We start from the raw sequence: 27,941 nt of genomic DNA, 5'->3' as shown, positions 1-27,941 counted from the left end.
AAAGGCTAGGGTGAATTCTAGATTTTATAAAGAATATGAAATGTTCAGTTACCTGACCACGCAAAACCTTGTCTGTAATGCCTGTGGTAGTTTTTAAAATCAGTTGTTTTAAGCTATCAGCTTTTGAATATAATTTCTGCAATTCACCAATTTTTAACCCTAGAAAAAGTTCTGGTTTTTCTACTGTATTCTTAGTAGGTTTGTTTATACATTCTTTGTTAGGTGTATCAGTGTGCTTAAGGTTAGGTTTAGTAAAAGAATTGGATTCTAAGAAGGATCTTCTTCTTTCTCTGTTTGACCCAGACAAAATCTCATCATCAACATCATTTTCCTCAGTGTCCAGACTTAATTTATCTTGAGTCAGATCGTGAAGTGAGGGTTGAGGCAAAGAAAATTCAGGTTCCTCTTCCACAAGTGGACCAATATTTTGCTGTTCCTTTGCTTTAAGGGCCCTGGCTTCTTTTAGTTTCTGAATTTTCAGGGCATATTCATATTCTAGCTTTTGCAATCGTCTTTTTTCCATAGCAATTAGTTCTGCTGAATGCTTTCTTGGACTTGATATTGGAGAATTGTCCAGTCTCATCATTTTGTTAGGCTGGGGGGAAAAATGATAGCAATATTTTATACTGCTATGACTTTATAAACAATTTTTGGTAAGATAATTGTGCTATCCCTACAATACAATGCCAACATTATAAAACTAAGTCAATAACGAGAATAAAACAGTTTTACAAAAGCCTCCAACAGATTTGCTAGTTAATCTATGAGGTACAAAAAACAAACAAACAAACAAAGTCAAAATAAACAAACAAAAAAAAGTTTCCAAATATGTGGGTGCCATTTAAAAACAAAACTTTAATCTTATTCTCTTTGAATCTGCAGGGAAAAGCTTGAACTTTTTATGCATCTCTTACCCTCAAAAGAATAATTAAAACCTTCTCCTTTTCAAACATTAAATATTTCTACAAACAACTTACTCCAAGGTGATCTTGTTCCAGTTTACGTTTTCCTATTTCTTTACTAGCCACTGCTTTTGCACGAGCAAGTTCTTCTCCATACTTCAGAGTCAAAGCTTTCTTAACTGTAACACGTTGTTGAACTCTGTGAATCTGAAATATAGGGTAATTCCGAATATGTAAATCTTAGGAGAGGAAATACCTTCTTAAACATAATTTCTTTGGGGTATTCAAGTGAAAGTTAAAAATATGTTAATATTACATCTCAATGGAGAACAATGTATAGGTTACACATTTTGATGGCTTTGGTTTATGGTTTTATTAAAAATTTGGCCCATAAAAATGTGTAGTAAACATGGGACTACAATATTTGAATTTAACAAAAGAACATTACTTGTTCCTGAAGCTTCTTCAAAAACATTCTGTTGACACTGAGAATTTTCTCTGTTGCCTGAAGCTGCTCTGTAAGTTTTGTAATTTTTGTTTCAGCATTTCGAACAGATTCTTTCTTCTTAGCTTCTTGCTGTACTAGATTCTTCAAAACAGATTCATCTTTCATCAAGAGAATCCTAATTGGGAAATAACAAAAGTCTTATGAACGTTTTTCTAAACTAGTGGACTGACACCATCAGAATAAAAAACTTACAAAGTAATAGCTCATTTTTAAAAATATGTTTATGATACACAGAGGTAAATATTTAGAAGAATAAAATAAGTTTTCAGATAGACACTGTTAAATTCTATGAAAGCAAATATGGGTTGGTCGTTTTTTTTTTTTTGGCAGCACCACGCAGCTTGTGGGATCTTAGTTCCCCGACCAGATACTGAACCCAGGCCCTCAGCAATGAAAGCGCAGAGTCCTAACCACTGGACCACCAGAGAATTCCCTGGGTCTGATCTTTAAAAAACAAAACAAAACATGCATCTGAGTAATGTGAATTACAGTTGAAAAGCTATTAATAGTAACCTTCAATGTAGCCTTAAATAACTCCTGAAAAATGAGGACTTAAGAGGGCTTCCCTGGTGGCGCAGTGGTTAAGAATCCGCCTGACAATGCAGGGGTCACAGGTTCAAGCTCTGGTCCAGGAAGATCCCAAAGGCCGTGGAGCAACCAAGCCCGTGCACCACAACTACTGAGCCTGCGCTATAGAGCCCATGAGCCACAACTACTGAAGCCCGTGTGCCACAACTACTGAAGCCCACATGCCACAATGAAGAATAGCCCCGCTCACCACAACTAAAGAAAGCCCGCGTGCAGCAATGAAGACCCAACACCCCCCCAAAAAAACTTAAAAACATAAAAAATAAAAAAAACCTCAAATAAAAAAAGAAAAATGAAGACTTAAGACAGAAAATCGCCATTTAGTTTCCTTTATAATGCTCCTAATAAACACACAAATAAACATCTAATAAACATAATCAAGCACATTTAATTAACTTACAAACCTCTAACTCATTTTATCTAAAGCAAAGCAAAGGAGAGAAAAAGACATCTAATTTTTAAACAATAGACAGATGTAAAGACTGGAACTGAGAAGTAAAAATCAGGACAAAAAGGCAAATTTACAGATACAGATTTTCATCTTTTCAACTTCTGAATATTGTGATAAAAAAAAATCAAGAATCTTTCCCAGAAAGATACCATATTTCAAACAGTCATGACACATGACATCTAGAATGAATCATAACAACAGAGAATATGTGATAAAGAGAATGGGGAATAGAAAGACAAAGAATTTTTAAAAATCTTTTCATTTGTTATAAAAGTTATTAAAGAAATGGAATCTATATGAATTTATTTTCATTTCTTTTAAAACATACACAGTACCATTTCTCGTTGATAATTTTGGAGATTTATGGTCACCACAATATTTCACAATATTTCATCTATGAGTAACATTTTTCAGATCTCTAATATCAGGGTATCTTAATGTTACTGCATATCATATTTTTTGTAATAACACAATATTTGACCATGTGTCTTACTGAACAGACTAAGTAATGACTATGGCCAACAATCAAGTCTACCAATTTTAACAATAAAAATATGCTTCCAATAAAGGTCTTTAAAAAACAGGCCAGAGGTTTTAAGCCAAACATAAATCTGAAGGGGAAAACTTTCTTTTGAAGTCTTGATATTTTTATTTAAACATTAATACTATTACTTCACGTAAATGTACAATTCAACAAAATGACAGCCTTCTCTAGGCCTATCAAGTATGAAAGAATTAGTAATCACACAGTATACTTATTATTGACATACACCACAAAAATATATCCCTCTAATATAGGAACACTTAGATACATGCAGTATTTAATCAGATAATGAGACTCACCTATGTTTTTTAAGTTTTGCTTCTGCATCTGTAACCTGCTTAGTAACCATTGCTATCCTGCCAATCCCATCAATTTCTACATCAGAGTTTGCTGGGGATGATGAACTTGTCTTCAGCTGATCTGATTTAATCAAACGCTGCTTCTCACGACTAAAATAATCAATAAAGATTAATAAATTATACCAAAAAATAAACTGAAATTATTTTTTAAAGATGTATTCTATTTCATAAAATAAAGTAAACATATTAACTAAGTGACTAACATATTGACTAATAACAATGATGACCAATATGCATGACCCAAGTTGGCATTCAAAGCTGATAGTGTAGTTCTCCTTTGTAACAGCTTTTATCTTTTTCTAAGCTGTTTATACCTCGGTGCATCACTGCCTTCAAGCTTACATATGATCATCTGGCTCCCCATCCTGTGCAAGTTCTAAAAACATTAACTCTTCATCTTGGATAAAAATCATCATCTTCATTTCCCAATGCCAATAAACTGTATACAGATTAAGCACCGAAAATAGTACACACCTTTAAAGCTAATTACATAAAATGCCACTTACTTGGCAATCTCTTCCTTTAACAATCTATATTCAATCTTCTTTTCTTCAGGCAAAGCTTCAGGTGTTCGCATGGGATCATTTTCTTTTTCAGATTTTGGAGGTACTTTCGGTTTTGAAGCTTGCTAGAAAATATTTGAAGTCAACCAGATCAAAAGCTTTTATAATCCCACACTAAGATCTATATTTTACATTATCCAGTACACATTTATATGTTTAGAAATAAATAAATATCTCCATCCATATTTTCTATTCCGTTTAAAAAAACGCAATGCCGGCCGTTAACCACCAAATTAATTGTACAATCCAAGTAGTCAAGACTTATGGTTTGAAAATAATTGAACTGTTTCATATCTAAGCAACTGCTGCAATTAGGAATAGGGATAAAAGTTGTATTTAGGTGATACACTTTGATAAAAAAATTATTTTCTGGTAATATAACAAAATTCCAAAACAATAAATTTCCTTAGTACAGAGGACAACTATCCACACAATTTTACTATTTTGAAAAAAGGGACAGTCAACTGGAAACAAAAATAAAAGGGGTTTTTTAATAGTTAAACCTATCTAAATTTATACACACTTCATTATATAAACTCCTAATAATACAAATACTTATTTGTATTATTTATAATTTCCGTAATTCTTATTTATATTTCCATAATTCGATATATTAAAAATCTAAACCTCTAAGGTCTAATTTCCAGGAAAAACAAACAAACTTTAATGATTGTCAATAAATCTTTTCATCTTTCATTACTGCACTTACCTCAGCAGTTCGTCTTGCTTCTTTAATCATGGACTCCAATCCACCAAAAACACTATTCGTTGACTTGGATGCCTCTCCATCAGATTCACTATCATCGGAATCATTTAGGGTTACAACCACTGATTTATGCTTTGGAAGCTGCAAAGACAGTATATTTGTTACTCTTGATGACAAAAGTATCTCTATCCTTTTCTTGGCTCTACCACAATTAGCTTCATGGCCTTGAACAAGTCACTTTATCTGTATGAATTTAAATTCATAAAAATAATGGGTTTCAAGCAGACAGTCTATGGTTCCTCCTGTTTATATTGTATTAATTGACTTACTTTGTCCCACTCCACAGATACTGGTTATATCCAAAAACATAAAAATATTCTATTGATTATATTCTCAGTCTCTCTAGATACTATCATCATTTTCTTCATTAAGTCTTATTTTCTCCAACTTTCTATAAAGAACCATAATGCAATCTAAATTAACCTTTTAAAGCCAAAGAAAAAATTAATAATTCTACATTATTATTAACAAAACTTTTTGGCTTTTGTGCTTATATATGGAGGATAAGTTTACCGAACAGAGGCAAGATTTCAACTTGGCTCTGCTCCATTTATTTTACTTTAAACCCATTAGAAAACAAGGTAGAAATAAATTGTCATTTCAATCTCCTTAATAAACATTGAAAAACATCATAAGTTCTTCCATTATAGTATAGTCATTAATTGAAAAATTATGAGCAAAGATGGGAGAAATAAAAAATATATATAATTTACTAAAACTGACTAGACAGAAAATCTAAATGGACCAATTTATATGGAACAAAAACTGAGGAAATGGCAAAAAATACCACTCTGAGGAAAATAATGCTTCCCAAAAAATATTATCATGAACTCTAGCAGTTTTTAAGTGAAGAAGCTGCTCCCATTTCACTATTAATAAATAAAAAATAATACATATATGCTTGTATATAATAAACTAGGAGTTAGGGAATAGGACAGCAAAACTGCAGACAAATTTCTCACAAGCTGTTTAAATAACAATAAGACTAATTATTTTGTTTGTTTTTACCGAGATCACAGTTCGTGGAAGACGAGGTCCTCTGTGAAACTTTGGGTTCTGTATCCTAGGCTGAGATACTGTATTAATACTGACTATCGATAGATTGCTTCTTGGCACAGGCTGTGAATTGTTCAGAACTGGAGGTGAAGGTGGGTCACTATTACTGGATGTTTCCTAAAGAAGGAAGAGACAGATATGAAGTAATTTTAAATGAAAAGAAATTTCTGTCACCTTTAAAGGTCTTGAGCAAAGTAGTATCAGACTTATCCCCACTTTACTGAAAAGCCCAATGAATCCCAAACTAGCAGAGAAAAGTAGGGCTACCTAAAACTAAGCTCAACAGCACCACCTAGAGGTTCAGGTACCTAAATTACCTCTGGCTTGAAAGCTCTTTTATTCGCTAGAGATTTAAGTAGCTCTTCTCGAAGCAGCATTTCTTCCTCTTCTTCCTCATCTGCAAAAGGTGGTTTTGGAGGCTGTTCTGGATCTTCAGGTGGAAGAGGTGGTAAAGGTGGTAGAGGAGGTAGAGGTTCAAGAGAAACACACAAGCCTTCCACATAAGGCTGGCTCAAAGGTGGTATTGACTAGTTGTTTTTTAAAAAAAAAAGAAATAATAATTACTATGCAAATTTTACCCATTCCAAGTGTTTATCTTTAGAGCAACATTAAATTAGAAAAAGGTAAACAGGTTATTACTTTACTGTAAGCATAAGTGAACTAAGAATACTGGAAATCTCAAAACTAACCAAATCCAATATTCAGCCATGAAAAAGTATAATTTTTACAAAAAAATAAAAATCAACAATATTTGAAACATTTAATTTATAAACTGCAAGATAGAGAAATCAAACTTTACAGTGTCTATCTCCCTAGATGACTACCTGAAAACAAACAGATAACAAAAAATCAGATACATATGACACTTAAGTAAAAATCAAAACTTAGGAACCAAAGGGATTCCGGGTGGGAGTAGTCTAGAGTATCTCAAGAATTAATTGTAAAGAAGAGTCACCACTACCCTCATAAAATCCTTGTGAAACGGCTTCTTCGAGATTATCTATAAAGACAATTTTACCCAAATCCCTGAATTTGCACATATTTTTGCTTCGAAGACCTTCCAGTATTTCCCTTGGCATATAAAACAATTCAAGGAAGAAAGAAAAAATGTTTCTCTCTCACTCTCTGCTCTAATATTCCCCTCATCTTCAACCTCCTAGGAGGACACCAGATACCTACCTAGGAACTGTGAAATGGCAAGGTCCCCACTAACCTACTAAGAGAGATCCAGTGTGACCTCTAGGTTCTCTCATCTGAAATAATTTCAGAAATTTTACTTAGTGATCCCCCACTTCCTTTTTTTTTTCTTTCTTTTTTTTTTTTTTAACAGGGACTGGCAGTTCTTTCAAAAGGTAGGGAAAAGAAATTAACTTGCATAGACAATGCTTTTCTTTTACTGAATTTTCAAATTATAAGTAACTATTTAATCAAAAGAGGAGAAAGGAAAAAAGTTTCTAGAAGCACCTTAATGCACTTAAATCCCAATTCCCCCTAAAAAAATCCAAAACAATAGATAATTCTTACTCTGCTTTGGAATACATTTTCTGAGGAACAAAGAGGAACAAAGAGAAGAAAGAAGGAAACATACTAAGTACTGAAAGAAAGTCAACATGAGATTAAAAATTAGCTACGAAAAAAATCTACCAAATGGATAGTCTGCCAATAATTAATCAACTGTTTATTCCACAGATTTCATAGCTATTAATTCTGATAAGCAATTTTGATTTTACACTCTCTTCAAACCTAACAATTAATTATAGGCCAGCTTTTCAAAACAAATTAGAAAAGACATAAGGCTACAAAATTTTCGTAGAAATCTTATCAATTCTCACTTACAGAAACCTGAGGTGGTGGAGGCAAAGAAACAGATGGTGCCGGAGAATAATACCCCAATGAACATTCAGAGAAGAATGGTGGTTGCACTGGTGAAGGAGCTGCAAAAAAAATTTTTTACAAGAGTTTAATAATAGATATATTTCAACAGGAATAAATTAAATTTATGATATTTTTAAAGAAATACAATTGCATCTAAGTAGAGTACAAGTGAGATTTTATTAATCTCCAATAAAATATTTAACCTCCATGAGACCACCTCCACCTATTTAAAATTGTCCTTATATCATTACAAAATCAGCCATCCACTTAAGTTGATATTTAGTCCCTCAAAACTCTCTACTTTGTTCTACTTTTCACCTAGTGGTGGTAACAGGGAATAGAGCAGGAAAGGCTAGAAACACTTTTTTTTTTTGGAAATAAACATACTTTTTAAGAAATAGTAAAACAAAAAATTCCCCTGAATCTGCCAAAGTGTCCTAACCAAAGGAAAACAGTGATGTGGTGACTCCATTCCTCCCTTCATGTGGAGAAAAGTGAAGAAATGGACTATTTAAATTGGATAGAAAGCAAACAGGACTAGCAATGAAAAGAATTACCCGTTGTATTTAATTATTAAAGTGTACACTTTTTCACATTTTAATAATTCTGGGGACTTCCCTAGTGGCCCAGCGGCTAAGACTCCCAATGCAGGGGGCCCGGGTTTGATCCCTGGTCAGGGAACTAGATCCCACATGCCACAACTAAGAGTTTGCATGCCGCAACTAGAAGATCCCACATGCCACAACTAAGACACTGATGCAGCCAAATAAATAAATAAATAAATATTAATAATTCTGAAATAGTTACTGATGCATCTCAGTTAAATTGTTAGCATTTCTTCCTTGGCAGCAGCTAAAAATATTGATAATTGCACATTTTACTGTCAGTGGTTTCTTCAGACTCACTGAAATCTGGCAGATTCAAAGACTACTCTTGCTACTCAATGACCATACAACCTTAGGGAAAACTAACATTTCTTCTTTGTCCCCGTTGTCTCTCAAGTCAATATAGATATTAACCACATGCCTTATATGGGGCTGACTTGTGGCCCAAATGATGCCATTTGACTATACACTGACCCTTAGAACACTTTACTTCTTGAAAACGTAAATATTTGTGATGAATATGGCAAAAAATTAAAATTTAGAAAACTGAGTAGAGTACATTCTCTGTGTAATAATTTTTTACAAAATTCTTTTAAGAGGGTAGATCATAAAATTATTTTATAGAAAGAGTAATAATAATATTGTCAATACTTGGGAACTACAATGAATCATCTCCAAGAACCTGGAAATATGAAAATTAAAGACTGACCAAAGAGAATTAAACTATGAAATCAAAATATAAGATTATTAAATATGAACTGAAACATAGTAACCTGAAAATGAGCACTTTTATTAACATTACCAAATCATACAGATTTTGCCTTCTCTCTAGGCACACTAAAGTAGAATTCTAGTTTAATTTGGTCTCACAATATGACCACTGGAAGAAAAACACTGATCATGTGGCCTTGCAGGTAAGTATTCTAGTTCCTAGAACACCAACTGCATTTGGTTGTCTGCCTCAGTCTTATGTGTGTTAATTAGTAAGAGAACAGGTCTCTCACAGCTGATCACCACTGAATATCAACTAAAGCGAGCCTCTAGCCCGCAAGGATGGTCATACCCTAAAATGTGCAATCTAACTGAGGTACAGCCCTAACAGTTCTAATCAGCTGATCCTAAGACACCACTAGTATCACTTTTCATCTCCCTTTTTCTACAGAGTATCATCCATCAGTGGAAGGAGGAAGGAAGCCTAAAATCAAGAAAGATCGCCCCCGCTTTTTTAAACTAAAGCGAAGAATGCCTTAGATACAAAGATATTTAAGAAAGCAAAGGTTTGTTTATTTGTTTTTTAAAACAGTGTTCTCACCTTTCCCACAATCTTCACTTTTTAGATCACATAGTTAACAGTAAAACACTGCCTTCTTATTAAAATGCTATATAGAAAGAAATACTTAGAAATAAAGGTTAATATTACACATCTGAGGTTTGCTCTTGAAGTATTTATAACACCAAATAATATCTATGGTTGTACAACCCGCCAGCAAATCTCACCTTCATTACACATTTCTTTCAAGGTTTTGGGTAGCTTTCTGACCATTTTCTACTTAATAATTGTGAATATGCAAATGTTTTAAGGTTTGGCTCATACCTGGAGAATTGGTTTCACTATCTGTATCCATAGCAACTTCTTCATAGTTATCATATTGATAAATGCCTCCTCCACTATCAGTAGGTTGCTTATCTAAGGATCGTCTCAGGTCAGGATCTGAAGACTAATTACATAAGATTTTTTTTTTTTAGTTTCACAACATTTTCTGTCTTAATCTATTCTTAGGCTAGAAATTACAAAGCAATTAATAATTATCTTTTATGCAGAACAGTATCAAAAATCACGATGATCCAGTTAGAACTGCCTATCACACCTGATTGGGGAAATTCAATATACATGACAGGTACACTGTGGTTGACATTTTACAACTGTCAGAAAATGAAACTAGCAAGTACTACATATACAGATGAAATCTCCCAGAGTGAGCTGAGCCACTAAATAATCAGCTATTCCTCTAGAAAATAAGATGACCCCAAGCTCATAAATACTAATGGCCTCTCTCCGTAAGCTAAGAAATCAGATAAATGAATTCAAGTTTTATGTAATCAAAACTATATTTAGAATATTGCCCAAATAATCCATTAACATTTTAGTTATGAATAAACTAATGATAACTGAAAACTAAAAACTCTTGTCATATGCTCGTATGTTTTCTTTTTCTTTCCCTTTTTCTTTTTCTTTTTTTTTTTTTTTTTACTTCTTACAATGTTCCACTCAGAGACAGTTTATAACAAATTGAAAACTAGCAAAAACTATCCAGGGCTTCCCTGGTGGCGCAGTGGTTGAGAGTCCGCCTGCCGATGCAGGGGACACGGGTTCGTGGCCCAGTCTGGTAAGATCCCACATGACATGGAGCAGCTAGGCCCGTGAGCCATGGCCGCTGAGCCTGCGCGTCCAGAGCCTGTGCTCCGCAATGGGAGAGGCCACAACAGTGAGAGGCCTGCGTACCACAAAAACAAAAAACAAAAAACAAAAAACTATCCAGATGGATATGAGTAACATACAACTATTAATAAAATACTTCTCTAAAAAAAGATTCTATCAAAGTGCTTTCTGGAAGTTCAAAGTATGAATACTTACATATTCCTTACTTAAGCAAACCTAACTCTTGACTTCCTACAATTAAAGAGCTCTTATTCCTTAATATCCCTCTATTCTTTAATAATACACTCACGAGTGTATGAGACTACACTCGTGAGTGTAATATTAAAGCTCAGAATTCTGAAATTTGTCACTGCTAATAGCACTAGATCAGTATTAAATCTCCAGTTTACTTCCTAACACCATCCATAAAAGACAATGACTTAGTCATTATCAATGACTTATACATAATAAAGGCTCACAAATGCTTGATAACTAAAGTCACATGCACTAATGCTATCACTATATGACGATTTAACTTTCTTTTAAAATAGGCCATATCAATTAATCATGACATATTTCTAATTCTACATTACTAAAAAATGGAAAACTAATAGGGAACAGTCATTTTAAGAATAAGTCCTCACTACAACTCAGTAATGTTACTTTCTTCTAAACAGAAAATGACAAAAAAGTCAAAAGGAAGCTTTTCTAACCATAATATTATATTAGCCTTTCATTTATTCTATTTCTAATATCTATAACTATAAAAACGACTCATTCTCAATTATAACCTGCCTTCCCTTCTTCCCAAGAGTTATTTATATAATGAGCTCTATCAAACAAAAGAACTTAGTACTTTTTCTTAGTTGACTGAATTTATGAAATAAGACTATAAGGACAGTTAAATTTGAGTAATATTTTGATTTTGTATTTTTGAACTCCTTACTTTACTCCTTGATCTCCTCTTTCCACCAACCAATTTCATGAATCGATTGTATTGCTCTTCCTGATTTGAGAGATCTCGAATTTTTCTGATTTCTTCTTCTCTTTTCCTTCTCTCTTCTTCTTCAGCTTGTTTCCGTTGATCCTCTTCTTTCTGTCTTTCCTGTTCTTTTTGTTGTTGTAGTTTCTTCCATGCCTTTGTTTGCTGCTTCCTCAATGCTTGTTTAGCTTTAAATAAAAAATACAGAAACATCAGTACCTATTAGAGTTAGAATTTTCTAGAAGATAAAAGAAAATAAGAGCTTTAACAATTTTTTTCATTATTAAGTCATATATACAGCTGCTCCTCTAAGTTCATTTATATAAGATTATCCTTTAGTCAGGATATAATTCTCAGCTCAAAACTTTCTGAATTAAAATCTAAAAACCATACTGATATAGGAAATCAATTAAAAGAATTTAACAGAAATGATCACCTGTAGTGCTAACTTTTTTGGCTGAATGTGTTTTTGTACTGGTTTTAACTTTTTGCTGTACAGTTTTCATCTTAGTCAGCTTTTCTTTGCTTTCTTTCATCACCTGCTGTTCTTTTTGTTGCCATTTTTTACTGGCTGACTGAAGAGCCAAAAGACGAAGCTGCAATTCAGATAGCTCCTCTTCATCTTCACCAAGCTTCTTTAAAAAAAGAAACAGTTGCCATTTAAAAATTATTTGACTTTAAACATATTATCAAGTCAAATCTTTTATAAGATCAGTTTGTTAGTTTTAAGGCAAATACTTAATGGTAAATATTAATACAAATAAAATAAGGAAACTGAATAACTTACCATAGCCCTATACTCTAATTCAGTCCCTGTAATACAAACAGAAGATCAACCTGTAGAGGGTATGTGTGTATATTTAAGTGTGAAGGGTTAGAAGGGGAGGGTACAACTGATGATGAAAAAAAAAAAGTTAAGGGTTAGAGATTGGCATTTAACTGCCTCCCAAACAGGAGTAGAAATCTGATGGCAGTAAATGGAAGAAGAAATCAACCCAGGGGAGGGAAGGAATGAAGAACGAAGTGGTTCCATAATCAGGTGTACTTGCACTAGCCTTACAAGTACTACACAGAACAGGCACAGTGAATGTCAAGATACAAATCTGCAAACTTTTTAAAGTATATATTTTATAAATCTTTAATAAATCTGTAAATCAGTTTTCTTTTTTTAAGAAGACATTAATGAAACTTTTTTTTTTTTTAAGATGTTGGGGGTAGGAGTTTATTAATTAATTAATTTATTTTTGCTGTGTTGGGTCTTCGTTACTGTGCGAGGGCTTTCTCTAGTTGTGGCAAGCGGGGGCCACTCTTCATCGCGGCACGTGGGCCTCTCACTATCGCAGCCTCTCTCGTTGCGGAGCACAGGCTCCAGAGCGCAGGCTCAGTAGTTGTGGCTCACAGGCCTAGTTGCTCTGCGGCATGTGGGATCCTCCTAGACCAGGGCGTGAACCCGTGTCCCCTGCATTAGCAGGCAGATTCTCAACCACTGTGCAACCAGGGAAGCCCCCTTTAAATCAGTTTTAAAGGAAAAAATATGTAAAGATTTGCTTATATTTGAGCATTCCATGTTCTAAAGCTACAGATATTTATCTGAATATTGAAAATATTTTGTACACCCAAGACCTCTTCAGGAAAGCTAAAACAGGAAAACAGGTTAGGAACAAATGTTTGAGAACTTTTTTCCAATTGAAGTAACTTCTTAATTTTTTCACTCTACTTTTTTTGAGTTAATTTTTTTAAATTATTCTATTCTGTACATTTTAGCTAAAATATAACTGAAAATGTCAGGCAACCTAAGCAGAGGTTCTAAATTGGAGTCCATGAGACTTTACTGGGAGGGAGAGAAGGAGTCCTTTGGCATCCCCACTACTTGAAGTTAAACACAAAGTTGTATATGTTTTTCCTTTATGTGTATATATGGAGAAGGAGGGGCGACTCAAAAGAGGCTAAGACTCAAGAAGGTTAAAGCCCGCTTACCCAGTAACTTTCCCTTATAGGTGAATTGTAATGACATTTTTAAAATCCAATAAATTATTTAATTCTTAAACATAAAAAAACAAACAGGGATATTACCTAGTAGTTTAACCTTATATAGACTATTATAAATCTCTAATTAAACTACCAAAACATATTTCAGTACTTCAGTTTACCCAAGCCAGGATACAGTTACTCTTTCCTTTTTTGGGAAGTATATGTAACAAATGAGCTTAAAAATTATCGTGAGTCTTTTTTACTCCAAGTCACTTAAACATATCAAATTCTACTGCTTGGTACTGAAGACCTATAGCCATGCTATCCAAAAATGGGATCAACAAGCCATGTATGGCTATTTAAATTAAGCTAAAATTGAATAACAACTTTATTTCCTCAGCCACACTAGTCACATTCCAAGTGCTTAATAGCCACATGTGGCTAATAGCTACCATATTGGAGAGTGCAGGTATAGAACATTTCCATTATTGTAGAAAATTCTATTGGACAGTGCTGATCCAGAGCTTAAGTAAAATAAAGTTATCATACTGTTCCACTGAGACTTAAAAGTCTTTGATTATCTTTTGCTACTAACCCTTCTGGAATGAAAGAGACCACTGATTCTGTCATTCAACTATATGCTACTTAAAGCAGCTACTTGATCAGCAAGCGCACTGAGCCTCATTCAAACTACTTGTTCTGACGCCTAAGTCCTATGTAACTTTAGGCAAGTCACTGAATCTATGCACATGAATCTTAGTTCATCTGTAAAAGAGATGTCAACCTACCTTACAGAGTTATGGTTATGATAGTCAAAACCATACACATATAAACGCACGCATGTGTGTGTGCACATGCGTGTGTATCTATTATATTATCATCCTTAAATTCAGGACCCTTTCTTTTCTAAAGCTTCTAGGCTCTTTGCATCATTTCAGTTTACCCATAAAAAGCAACTGAAATCTTAACAGAAGAAACTGCAGATATTTCAGATCTCTAATTCAACAAACAAAAGGCTTGGGCCAGTGAGTACCTATTAAACATCAAACACAGTGCTTGATGCTCTTGTACTTTATCCTGCTGAACCTCACAACAACCCAGAGAACAGATGACATTAAACTCATTTTGTAGAAAAGAAAACAGAGGCAAGCAAAGGCTAAACAGCTTACATAAGGATCACTCAGCTAATAGGAGCTAGAATTGGATACCAGGTCAAGGTTTGTCTAACTCCAAAGCTTTCTCACATAGCATAATCCCCCAAAATTAGGAAAAGAAAATCTGTGGAGGAAAATTAGAAGTTTCAAAAACCAAAAAAGCAAAAACATTATCTATAGATACATATAACATTTCAATTAAATGTAATCTAATTAAACCCAGTGGAGATACTCCAAGATGTCTCTCCAGATTTTCTTATCTTTGAGGCTTATATCCAAATGAAGGTATAGCAATGATGGAAAAAAAAGAGTGAAAAACAAGACAGAATTTCCCTTTCAAAAGAACAGAGTAAAGCAGTGCCAGAATCAGTCTTACAGAGATATCCAATCTCACAAAGCAATATCTTACCTTTTCAGATAGAATATCTGAGGCACTAATTCTTCTCGTTAAATTTTGTTCCTTATCTTCTAATCCTTTAAAATAAAACAGCATACTTTGAATGCTTTAAAAGATTGTCACAATCAATTTAAAATAAAATGCTACATGATATTTACTAGTATTTATTTTAAACGGTCTCATTTTCTCAATCTCTCAACCAAAAGGAAAGAATCCTGTTAGAGAGAATGAAAATCTGAATAAACTTTCCAAATCAGCCTCATTTCTGTAAGTTATAATGCAAAAACAATTCAAAATATTAAATTATGAATTAAAACTGCACTATGGTAAGAATGACTTCTGAACTAAAAATAATTATTTCAAATAAGAACAGAATTTATAGAGTAGATAGACAAGAAACAAAGCTTCATTACTGAATAGATAATACACAGAAAAAAATATGTGATGATTAATTCAGACCTCAAAAGTTGAAATGAATTCAACATTTAGAGATTGTATTGGATTTATTCATAAAAGAAATGTCTTTGGGACTTGGCCAAAAAGTAGAAAAAAGAAAAAACAAGATATGTTCTCTATTTATGCAGAAAAGCATCAGCAGAAGTAGGTTAAGTATCAACCAAATTAAGTCCTTCCACACATTTTCCAGAATTCTAGCCTTGGGCCCAGATTTCTGATTAAGCTATTACAAAATCTTATTTATATATTATCTAATCTATGACAGCTCTACAAATTACACAATAAAGTTACAGTACATATATAATAGTACTGAGAGAGGCACTTTCATAGCTAAAATAGATTAAGTTAAAAACTAAGAAAATCTTTCCTCAAGATGACACAAATGAATTTGCAAAGCTAGGATTCAAACTAAGTCTAAACTCCAAGCCTAGTTTTTTTTTTTTCCATAATACCACTACCAGTACTCCAAATATCCTAATTTGATTGCTCAAGAAGACCTACTGATAAAAGAATAGGCAACTTATTCAATACATAGAAAAATTATTATATCAAGTACCCTAGAAAAAGTAAATGGAAGGCAATCACCAAACTTTGAGTTAGGTCAGTTCTGCCATAAGGCTTGTTTTGGAAATATGAATTTGTTGCAACATGATTGATATATTAGAAAATAATCTGAGGACAACACAAATTTCACATTTGCTTACATACAATTTGCATCCAAGAAACACTAAGAGAATGAAGAAAGCTGCACCCAGGTGATCCATGTAGGAAGATACAAATCCCACACATGGTAATCAATTTACCAGCTACTTCAGTTCACTGTGTATGCACACCCATTCCCATCTGGTATTGCAACTTACTGTCCAATTTCAAATAACCTTCCTTGCTCTACTTCACAGTAACTCATAAGCTGCAGATCTACTTCCACAAGCACATTTTAGGTCTTTTCCAAGGTAAAGTGACATATTTATTGTAGTATTTCAAGCATTTTTACCCTTTTGATGTGTAAACCTGCATTACCGTTTTTATTAGATTCCTATCTTTTTTCATGTGCACTGACAAGGTTTCTGAGTGTTGTTTTCCCTAACACCATTTGCCCCTAGCCCTGTGCTTTTTATTGTGCAATTCTGCAGTGTAGTGATTTCCAGGAATGCATATGTCACCTTATAACAAAACTGACCATACTTCAAAGAATAATAGTAATAACTCTTAGACAAAAATGAACAAGGAAAAAAAAAATCAAGACAGACTTTCCACAATAAATGTAGAAAGAACTTTTCTCCTATACTATGAGTCATTAGTCATGAGAGTCTATTAGTTGATGAGGCTCTCTTTCGTCTATAAAAGGTGGCAGCACCTCCCTTTAAGGGAGCATAGAGGCCACTATCCACTAAGCTGGCAGATACCTAATGAGCACAATGTCACCTGAAAAACAAGCAAAAACCGTAAATTTCAGACCATAAATCTAACTTTACACAAAGATTAATAAAAGCAGGTTATGATTTAATTGGCCAAACATGTAGTTTGGTCCTCCTGTCGTACCACTGTCATGGATCTCTATAAAAATATTTCTATTTCAATTCTTACTCAATACTTCCGAAATGAAAATTGGTCTTGTACAGTCATGCAGTATTTTTAAAATTATTACCTGAAATTCTAAACTGAGCTAGAGACAGTCAGGATATAGGTGGTAGCTAAAACCATAATAACTGAGAACACCCAAGGAGAAGAGAACAGTGAGGACATCAACAGTTAAGAAGTTACAAAGGAAAAGTATTTTTTTTTAAAAAAAGGAAAATCAGAAAGTTGTAAGAAACTACTGATGTGTACAGTAGCAGAGAAATCCCAAAATTTCAGGATTAGTGAGAAAAACATCACTGAATATAACAGATATGTCTACTCCCTACAGGATACTCTCAACATAGCAGCAGTGATCCTTTGAGAATTTAAAACAATGCCAATCCTTTGCTCAAAACCCTGCAACAGCTCCTATTTCACTCAGAATAAAAACCACCTTACAAAATACTACATGATCTGTCCCAACCCGTTATCTCTGACCTCTTCTCTCCCACTACTCATTCCCTATCACTCTCTCTTCTTTAGTGGCACTGGTTTCCCTGTTATTCCATAAATATGCCAGTACCCTTCTGCCTAAGGGTCATTACTCTAGTTCAGTGATTCTCAAACTTCATCAGGTATCAGAATCAACAAGAGGGCTTCTTAAATACAGATTTCTGGGCCCCATTTCCAGAGTTTCCAATTTAGTAGATCTGGGGTAGGGCCTAAGAATTTGCATTTCTATCAAGTTCCCAGGTAAAGAAGGTCCAAGGTCCACAGTTAGAAAATCAATGCTCTAGCTATTTATTCTCTTTGCCTAGAAACCTCTTTCCCCCATTTGGTTATTCCCCCACCATCTTCAAAGCCTTTGTTTAAATCTCACCTTCAAATTCAGGCCTCTCCTGATCACCCATTAATACTGCAGCCTGTACCCACTATCTCCATCCTAACTTACTTACTGCTATGCTTTTTCTCTCTCTACAACTGTTATTTAGTCATCATATTTTCTGTCTCCTCTTCTTAAAATGCAAGCCCATGAAGGCATAAATGACTGTCTATTTTCCACTGATGTACTTCCAAGAGGCTGGAATAAAGTGCTCAACTAAATTTTGAATAAATGGAAGAATGAAATAAAAAATGAATGAAAATGAAAAATGAATTTTGCAATTAGGTCAAAGTAACCGTGCCATGAGTAGTTTCAGTATTCTGGTAGGGTCAGAAAAGCAAACTACATTGAATTAAGAAGGAATGACAGGTAAAGTGAAAGGAGTCAGCGTAGATAAGCCTTTCTGGAAGTCTGGTTGAAAAGACAGAAGTTGGGCTTCCCTGATGGCACAGTGGTTAAGAATCCCCTGCCAGAGCTTCCCTGGTGGCGCAGAGGTTGAGAATCTGCCTGCTAATGCAGGAGACACGGGTTCGCGCCGTGGTCTGGGAGGATCCCACATGCCGTGGAGCAACTGGGCCCGTGAGCCACAATTTCTGAGCCTGCGCATCTGGAGCCTGTTCTCCGCAACGAGAGGCCGCGATAGTGAGAGGCCCGCGCACCGTGATGAAGAGTGGCCCCTGCTTGCCACAACTAGAGAAAACCCTTGCACAGAAACGAAGACCCAACACAGCAAAAATAAATAAAATTAATTAGTAAACTCCTACCCCCAACATTAAAAAAAAAAAAAAAAGAATCCCCTGCCAATGCAGGGGACACGGGTTCAATCCCTGGTATGGGAAGATCCCACATGCCACACAGCAACTAAGCCCATGCACCACAACTACTGAGCCTGCACTCTAGAGCCCACAAGCCACAAGTACTGAGCCCGTGTGCTGCAACTACTGAAGCCCGCACGCCTAGAGCCCGTGTTCTGCAACGAGAAGCCACCACAAGGAGAAGCCTGCGCACTGCAATGAAGAGTAGCCCCCTCTCACCAACTAGAGAAAGCCTGCGTGCAGCAACGAAGACCCAACGCAGCCAAAAATAAATAATTTTATTTTAAAAAAATGTTTTATTAAAAAAAACCAGACTGATAGCTGACTTTTCAAAATCAACAATGGAAGCCAGAAAATATCTTCAATATACTGAGAATATACTTAACTAATCTAGAATTCTAAACCTAGGAAAATTGTCTTTAAAATAGGGTAAACAGAAATAAGTTTTTCATACAGCAGACACAAAGTAAAGGAAATTCTTAAAAATGTATTTTAAGCATAAGTGATTCTAGACACAAAGGAAGAGTGAGCCAAGAAAGTGTTAAATGCATGGGCAAAGGTAGGCAAATACTGGTCCTTGTATATCAGGGAGAGGGTAAATAACTTGATTAACTTTAAACACTAATAAGAATTCACGTTACAATTACTAAAGGAATCAATGAGACCAAAAACTTTGTATCTAACTTCCAAAAGAGTAAAAGAAAAAAAAAATTGTATTAAAAAAAAAAAAGTTGGGCTTCCCTGGTGGTGCAGTGGTTGAGAGTCCGCCTGCCAATGCAGGGGACACAGGTTCGTGTCCCGGTCTGGGAAGATCCCACATGCTGGGAAGATCCCACATGCCGCGGAGCGGCTGGGCCCGTGAGCCATGGCCGCTGAGCCTGCGCGTCCGGAGCCTGTGCTCCGCAACAGGAGAGGCCACAACAGTGAGAGGCCCACGTACGGCAAAAAAAAAAAAAAAAAAAAAAAAATCACATACTAGACAATAAAGCAAGTCTCTACAAATATTTCAAAAGATTGCTACTATATAGATCTCATTCTCTGAGAATGTGATTGACTTAGAATTCAATGACAAAAAACACACCTAAAAAACCTACGTGTTTTGGAAGTTAAGAAACACACTTCTAAACAGCCTACAGGCCAAAGAATAACAAAAATAAGAAAATACTTAGAACTGAATGAAAAAAATTTACAAATGACAAACTGAGATGCAGCTAAAGTAGAAGTTTCATAGCCCCAAATGATGTTAATAGTAGAGAGGCTAAAAATTAATGAGTTTTAAAAGCTGTGGACTTATTTCTGGGGAAATTTTTAAAAGATGATGGGAGACACAATTAATAACTGCTGCAGATAATAAAAAGGTAAGATTCTTCAGAATAACTTAGTATAAACTGTACAACTTCAGGAAACGAGCACATTACAAGAAAAATAGTTCACCTAAACTGCCTTAACCAGAAATAGAAAACAAACAGTCAGTAGTTTAAAACCTTCCCAGAAAAAAAGCCATTCTGGCCCAGATAATTTTACCAGCAAGATCTACCAAATATCCCAGGAATGATTCCAACTTTAAAACTATCCCAGAGAACAAAGAGGAAACCACTCCCCGACTCATTCTGAGCATCATAACCTTATACTAAAACTTGTAAGGAAAAAGAAGGAACAAAACTACAGGCTATGAACCTACGTGAAAAATCCTGAACAAAACATTAGCAAACCTTTATCTATGAAGGTTTTGTAACTGCCCCAAACTGGAAGAACCAAATGTCCCTGAAGTGGGAAATGGATAAACAAACTGTAGCATAGCCATACAACGGGACATTCAGCAATAAAACAGAATGAACTACTGACATATGCAACCACATGGATCAATCTCAAATACACTATGCTAAGGGAAAGAAGCTAGGGTTAAAAGGCAACGTTCCACAAGACTCCATTTAAATGACATTCTGGAAAAGGCAAAAGTATAGGGTCAGAAAACAGACCAGTGGTTACCAAGTAGGGTTGGTGGCAGGAGGGAATCGGTGGGAGTTAATGAAACTGTTCTATAATAGTGATGGCTGGCAATGGTTACCCAACTGCTTGCGTTTGTCAAAACTCAAAGAACTATACAGTTAAGTGGGTAAATTTTTACTGTATATAAATCATACGTTCATAAAAAAGAGGAAAAGAAAAAATTAACAAACCACATCCCTGATGTATAAAAATGATATATCATGAACTGGATTTATCCCAATCATACAAGGGTGGTTTAACACTACAAAAATCAATTAATATAATCCATTACACTAATAAATTAAAGGCGAAAAATTAGATGCTCTTCTCCATAAATGAAGAAAAAAGATTTGATAAACTTCAACATCCATTCATGCTGAAAATTTCAAACAAGGAATGGGGGCTGGGGTGGGGGTGAACACCTCCTTTACCCAATAAAGGACTCCGACAAAAAACTTAGCCAACATCATATCTAAAAGTAAATGGCAAAAGTATCCCCCATAAGTTAGGGAACAAAGGTGCCCACTACCACTTATGTTAAAAACTGTATTATTAGTCCTGACCAGCACTTAAGGCCAAAAGTGGTGAAAGATCAGAATGAAACAAAACTTGTCATCACCCAACAATATGACTATCTACGTAGAAAGTGCAAAAAGAATTCACCGATAAAACACCAGAATCATTTCAATGAAGTACACTAACAAAACAACTAGTTACCCCTTTAGAGGAAGAAGAATATCATCACTAACTGAAATTTTAAATTCCATTACCTTGACTAGATTCAGTAGTGTCAGATTTCAGGGAAAGCTGTTTTGTACCATCTTTAACTTTTTTCAACCGGTTCTTATCTCCTGGTAAAGTCAATTTTTGCCTGAGTGGTTTTAATTCAAATGCCTGAAAAGTTTTGACCTGTGTTTTCTCCTCAGGAGCTACTTCTTTACTTGAGTCCTTTATAATACTGACATTATCAGTGCTCGTTTGGTCCTCAAAGTTCAGTGTTTTAGGATCTTCTTGCACATTCTCCTCTTTGCTACTCAAAGCTAGTTTTTCATCCTTATTGATGCACTCTAGTTCCAACTGTATTTGCTTATACTTCAAAAGTAGATCTTCAAAAGTTTCTTCCCCACAGTTTTCACTTTTTGATGAATAATTCTGTTTTCTTGATGGAGATCTTCCAAAACTTTTAGCTGAACAGCATATTAAGGAAACCAGTTTCCAAAAATTTTCCAGTTAATTTAACAAAAACACATTAGACTATAGATGAATTGTCTCCCTTTTTCATGTTTTTCAAGGAAGATGAATTGATATTTTAAAATTACTAAATGCCATTTAACATATGTGCTGCTAATGCCCACTTTCATTATGTGCCCATACTTTAAAATTAACAAGTATGCATATAAATAGTCCACTTACAAAATCACTAGTGTCCCTTATTACCTGTTGTATCCACAAGTATTACACCTAGTTAGGTTATAGCATCCTTCCTTCTGCAGGTTATCAGGAAAGTCCATAATGAGCTGGATGGTAGAGATTCCTTTCTGAAGGAAGAGGGGAGAAACTGAACGGTTTGTCACAGATGTGGATAATTTACACTTCAGATAATCAGAAGAAAACGTTTCTTCTTTTTAATTAGTTTCTTGTCATGTCTCAAATTTTTAAAAAGAGATAAAAAATGAACACTGACAATAGTTAAGACTAAGTTATGAATAAGAAACACTGTATTAAAAACCTAACATAACAATTGTAGAACTCATCAAGTATACTAACATCCAACATATATACAACTAAGACAATGAAGGCAGTTAAATAATAAAAAAAAACTTAAGTTGTATTCAAAATGTATCTTCTAAACTAATTTTCCCCTGAAGAAAAGGATATCTAAAACCAATTACTTTTGGTTTTTTTTCTTCTCTAACATAGTGATACATAAAACTTAACTTCTTGGTTGGAAATGGCTACAAAGTTCCAAACTACAATTTTTATTCAAATTAATTCATACATATGAGAACTGTTCCACCTCACTTCTCCAGCCTAGAAATTAACAAAAGACAAGTAGTGGTTTTAATACAATGTCATTTATAGATCATTAAATTGGCTATGATATAACATTACAGTTCCCCAACTAGTTTCTTTTCTGTGTAACTTACCGGACAAGCAATCTACAAAGATTTTTAAACTTCCCTAATGACCAATTTAGGAATGGGAACTACCACCAAATATTTTAGAAACTAAATGAGCACTACAACTGAAAATCTTTAACAGTTCTGCAGCAAAACCGTTCTAGTAAATCTGGTTTTCTGATCTCCTCTTCAGAGCTCAGTTTCTTGAAACAATACTAGTTTCTCATTACCTGTCTTACTCCTCCACCAAATGGAATCTGGTTTCTGCTGGCTGAGTTTATCCACCCTGACTTCTCTGCAGCATTAAACACTGTAAACTACTTCTCTCTTGGCTTCCATAACTCCAGTCTCCCCTTGTTTCCTTTTTTTTTTTTTTTTTTTTGCCTATAAGTCTTCATGACTCCTTTCTCTTCCAACTTCTGCAAAAATGGTGCTCGCCAGTGAGCTCTACTTAGTCTCTCTCTTTCAATTTTGAGCATTCTAATGCACTCCCATAGTTTTGGCTGGTGATAGACATTTAGGGTTCTATCTCCCACAAGCCATCCTCCATCCTATTGGTAGACTAATCTTTCTAGAACACAAATCTGATCAGATCTCATCCCTTGTTTTAATCTAAGAATAGAGTCCAAAATCCTTAAAATGGCATATAATGTTTCATGATTCCTTTCCAATCTCGCCTCTTCCATGTTTATCACAATTTATGCATAGCTTTGTGTCTAGGGTCTTCTGTTCCTCAAATTGACCCCAATTCAAATGCCACCCACTATGTGAAGTCGGGTAATTACTTGCTCCCCCACCCCACCATTACATACTCTCTGTACACAAACTATGTAATTATCTGCATTTACATCTCACTTTTTCTATGTAGCTACAGTAACTTAAAAAAAATGACTAGAGTCCTTGGAAACATTCATAAAGGGAAAAGATTCAATATGCTAACAAAAAAATAAAATAACTAAAGGACAGAAAAATGAGAAGCAACTGTGCTATGACTAATTAATCTCCTTCAAGGCTAAATGCAATCTCCTACTTCTGTCTATACAGAACAGCTAGGATGAAACCAGCACTTAAAAGATTTAATTTGAAATTGGTCAAGATGCAATTTCTAACTGAAACCTGGTTTAAAAAAAGAACTGCCATTCAACCTTTACAACTGCAGGTGAAAATGGAATGACTTTCTACTGATGAGACACTGGACTCATTACGTTAGCTCTGATCAGATTTGAAAGTTTAAAACAGCAGCCATCCAAAGGAGACATATGCTAAGATTGATTGACAAAGTGTCTCTCACTAAGGAAAATTAAAAATGAATGAGAATGAAAATAACTACTGCAATAGAATCTATTTGGTTTATTAGATTCTGATAGAATCTAATATCTAAATAGAATATGAATCTAAATAGAATAGAATCTAAATAGAATCCAAATAGAATCCAAATAGAATCTAAATAGAATCTAAATAGAATCTAAATAGAATAATGGTTTATTCTATTTCTTTAAAGCTGCATCTAGCATACCTTAATTATTACAGAAAAAAAAAAGTTTTAAAAAACAAAAACCCACCTGCACTCATGCTACTTCACTTCTAGATTATGGAAGTGAGTCACAGAATAACCTTATTCTTTCTTAATGCAATATTTGTAAAATGTCATTATTACAATCATATAGTGGAAATGTGAATTAAACTTAGTACAATCATGGTATTTGGATTAACAAAATTTTGTATTACAAATTTTGCTTGCTCACATTACACAAAAGTGGCTGGGAGCTATGTTTTCCTTCACAAATTCTTATAAAGAATACCACCTCTGGGCTTCCCTGGTGGCGCAGTGGTTGAGAGTCCGCCTGCCGATGCAGGGGACACGGGTTCGTGCCCCTATCCCGGAAGATCCCACATGCCGCGCAGCGGCTGGGCCCGCGAGCCATGGCCGTGGAGCCTGTGTGTCCGGAGCCTGTGCTCCGCAACGGGAGAGGCCACAGCAGTGAGAGGCCCGTGTACAGCAAAAAAAAAAAAAAAAAAAAAAAAAAAGAATACCACCTCTAGGATGGGTTAGTGATACTTCACAAGGAAAACAATGAGCAGAAGATCAAAACAATCATCCTTAAGTGCAGCATCTGTGAAAAGAAAAACAGCAAGAGAGCTCATTTCTAATAAGTTACTACAGAAATCAGACTGGATATTTTCCCATACTTGTTTCACAACATCATGTGCCTGTTCATTAATAAGAACATGTAAGATTAACAATTAATAAAGGTATGTGGTAGAGGTATTGAATGAATGGTCAGAAAGAAGGCAAAGGCAGGAGGTAGGCAAGTCCATGTACCACTTCCTTCTCTAACATAAAATAAACTAGGAAAAAACTTTAAGCGCCCATAGTACTTTTTACATACCTCAATTTGAACTTTTTACACTGAACTATAATTATTTACATTTGCCTCTCCAACACAAATTAGAAGTTACATCTTCGTATTCTTAAAAAATTTACATATTTGTACTTAAATAGCCTCTCTGTTTTTAGGCTCAGAATTGACAACTAACAAATCCTTGGTTAAAAAAATATCTTGGGCAGAGGTTTTCTAACTTTATTGAAAGAGCATCCCTCTTTTTAAAAGTTAAATACCTACGTGATTTTTTTCTGAAACAATCCTGGAGTGCTCCTAACCCAACTTTTGATTGTAGAAGTTTTTTCAGAGCACTAGCACCAGAAGCTCCTACTTATTACCTAAACCTACATTTCTGGTCCCCTTCCTATCCCGACATCTGGGAAAGACTGTTTGGTCCTATGTATTCTGTGAAAAAAATGTTGAGTGTCTCCCAAACAAATGTCTTTATATATAAGTTTCATATATAATGAATATATTAAAAAATCATTACCCCATGGAAATTACGACCAGTAATAAATGTTCTTCGTAAACTATTTTTATGCAGTTATCATGGAATATGTCAAGACACAGTTCTACAAAAAAATCTGAAAAAGTATATATTACCTTACTACAATAAATTATAGTATTATAAATATAACTGAATCACTTTTCTGTACACTTGAAACACGTTGTAAATTAAGTATATTTCAATTAAAAAAAATTTTTTTAAAGACATAGTTCTACAAACACGTCTTAAAATAGCAAACCCTCAGATGAGTAAACTCAGGAATGTTTACGATAACTATGAATAAGATTATAGGGGACAAAAACCAGATTATTTTGCTATTTTCCTTCTTAACCTCTCCATAGACTCCACCTTCCCATAAACCCCATGGTTTCCAATATATTAAAATAAAAATGCTGTTAAGTTTCATTCTCTATCTAGCCCACATTTGTCAGCAGTAAGAGTTATAAAATGTCCAAAATGTGAACATAAGAAATAGAAAACTTAAGGAGCTAAAGTTTCCTCCAAAGATATGTGAATTTCAAACCTCTGAATTTGAGTTGGCAAGGAAGATACCAGGTCTTTTTTTTTTTCTTTAACTTTAAAAAAGCAGCAATGTGTTAAGAATAAATCAAGAAAAGTAAAAACAGAATCACAAATAAAACCAGCAGGATTATGAACGATGAAACTTCACAATTTTCAATGTGACACTGCAATATGAAATAAGCAACAGTATTCCCCAAACTTTTTATGGCCAATTATTTTTTTTCTCCCTCTAACAATCTAAGGCAACTTCACATAGCAAAGTTCCTGTACTAGCAAAAACAAAGGCTAATGAAACTTGGGCTTCTGATGTAATACTGCAAATCTGATTTTACACTGTCTTAGATTCCACTAGCTTGGCCCCCATCCATAACACGTTCATGTTAAAAAGCAATGCACCCAATAAAGCAATTTTAAGAAATAACGCTACAGTTTGACACATGGGTGGGGATTACCAAAGAACCGCCTACGTTAAGTATACTGACACAGTGAAAGCAAGCGGTTCTGACGGTTCTGAAAAGTTACTCATCTCATAGACCTGAGAAGACGCTAAAGGGAACTTCAGTGACACACCCAGGGCAGACCGCCACGTTAAGGATACAACTCTTCCGAGGTGGAGAGGGCTCTCGCCAGCTCTGACTGCTGCCGAATCCGGATCCCGCTCCTCCTCCCAAAGGAGGTCTGCCCCCCGGCTTGCCTCCTCGCTCACCCCCTCCTCGCCCCCGACTCCAGCGACTCCCACCCCGGTAAGGCCTGCCTCGAAAACGGAAACGGTCCAAGGCGATGTGGCTCCGTTCCCAAAAGGACGGCCGGGGACTGCTTTCGGACAGTGAGCTTGAAGGCATCCGCACGGAGGGCGGGTGAGACCGGAACGGCTCTTTGGGTCGGTAGCTGCTGTGTCCCCTGAGGTGGCCCCGCTCCGACGCGTGCCGCGAGCGTGAAAAATTCCTCAGCTGCTGCTGAGAAGAGGACGATGACGAGGAGGAGCCACCGCCTCCGCCGGATCCACCGCCCCGGGCCGGGAGAGGAGGCCTTCGCCGCGGGTACGGTAACAGCCCGCCACCACTGCTGCTGCTGCTGCTCCGGCTCCGTACCTGGCTGTTATTATCGTCGTCGCTGATCTCCCCATCTTCGAGCTCTCCTTCTTCCTTGGGCGAGAGGCCACTGGAGGCCGGGGCCGGAGTATCTGCAGTCGCCATCCCGGGAGCAGCGCGTTCCACACAACCTTAGCGCTCTGTCCGGGGATCCGCCCGTCAGCTGCCTTCCTGCTCAGTTTCCTTCTTTCTCAACGGACCCGGTCGGTGCGGCCTTACCCTACTTGCTCACCTAGCGGGCTCTGCTCCCCAACTTCCCCGCACCCCAGCTCTTTCTCGCCGGACCGTCGCAACCCACTTCCCTGCCCTAGCGCCCCCTTGCTCCTCCGCGATCTGGCTCTTCCGCCTCGCGAGAAATGATCTCTGGAAGTGGCTCTGCTTGCAACGTCACTTCCTGCGGCACGCAGGAAACAAATCTCCCATTTACACCGTGATAGTTAGGACAACGCGATTCTCACTGGGAGTTGTAGTGT

General features: G+C 35.7%; 1 protein-coding gene across 2 annotated transcripts in view; it reads right to left on the bottom strand.

Annotated features, from left to right (window-relative positions):
- The window catches only part of ZFC3H1 (zinc finger C3H1-type containing), a 49,262-nt gene extending 21,341 nt beyond the window's left edge, over nt 1–27,921 (bottom strand). Inside the window, exons 1-15 of one of the 2 annotated variants that reach the window (XM_081249558.1) lie at nt 26,976–27,921; nt 21,614–22,030; nt 15,153–15,217; nt 12,055–12,250; nt 11,583–11,806; nt 9,812–9,935; nt 7,574–7,671; nt 6,055–6,264; nt 5,690–5,854; nt 4,625–4,762; nt 3,859–3,980; nt 3,293–3,442; nt 1,351–1,525; nt 978–1,109; nt 53–595 (exon numbers count right to left, since the gene is read on the bottom strand). In XM_081249558.1, the coding sequence (XP_081105684.1) occupies nt 53–595; nt 978–1,109; nt 1,351–1,525; nt 3,293–3,442; nt 3,859–3,980; nt 4,625–4,762; nt 5,690–5,854; nt 6,055–6,264; nt 7,574–7,671; nt 9,812–9,935; nt 11,583–11,806; nt 12,055–12,250; nt 15,153–15,217; nt 21,614–22,030; nt 26,976–27,573 (3,357 nt within the window). In that variant the 5' untranslated portion in view covers nt 27,574–27,921. Of the gene's footprint in view, nt 1–52; nt 596–977; nt 1,110–1,350; nt 1,526–3,292; nt 3,443–3,858; nt 3,981–4,624; nt 4,763–5,689; nt 5,855–6,054; nt 6,265–7,573; nt 7,672–9,811; nt 9,936–11,582; nt 11,807–12,054; nt 12,254–15,152; nt 15,218–21,613; nt 22,031–26,975 lie in introns of both variants that reach the window. The other variant, XM_081249557.1, reaches the window with a different exon arrangement.
- Nucleotides 27,922–27,941: the final 20 nt, after the last annotated feature.

The sequence above is a fragment of the Mesoplodon bidens genome (genome assembly GCF_964165515.1).
Source record: "Mesoplodon bidens genome assembly, chromosome: 11".
Classification (NCBI taxonomy): Eukaryota; Metazoa; Chordata; class Mammalia; order Artiodactyla; family Ziphiidae; genus Mesoplodon; species Mesoplodon bidens.
The sequence above is the reverse complement of the archived record's forward strand: the minus strand, read 5'-3'. Positions and strand labels throughout refer to the sequence as shown.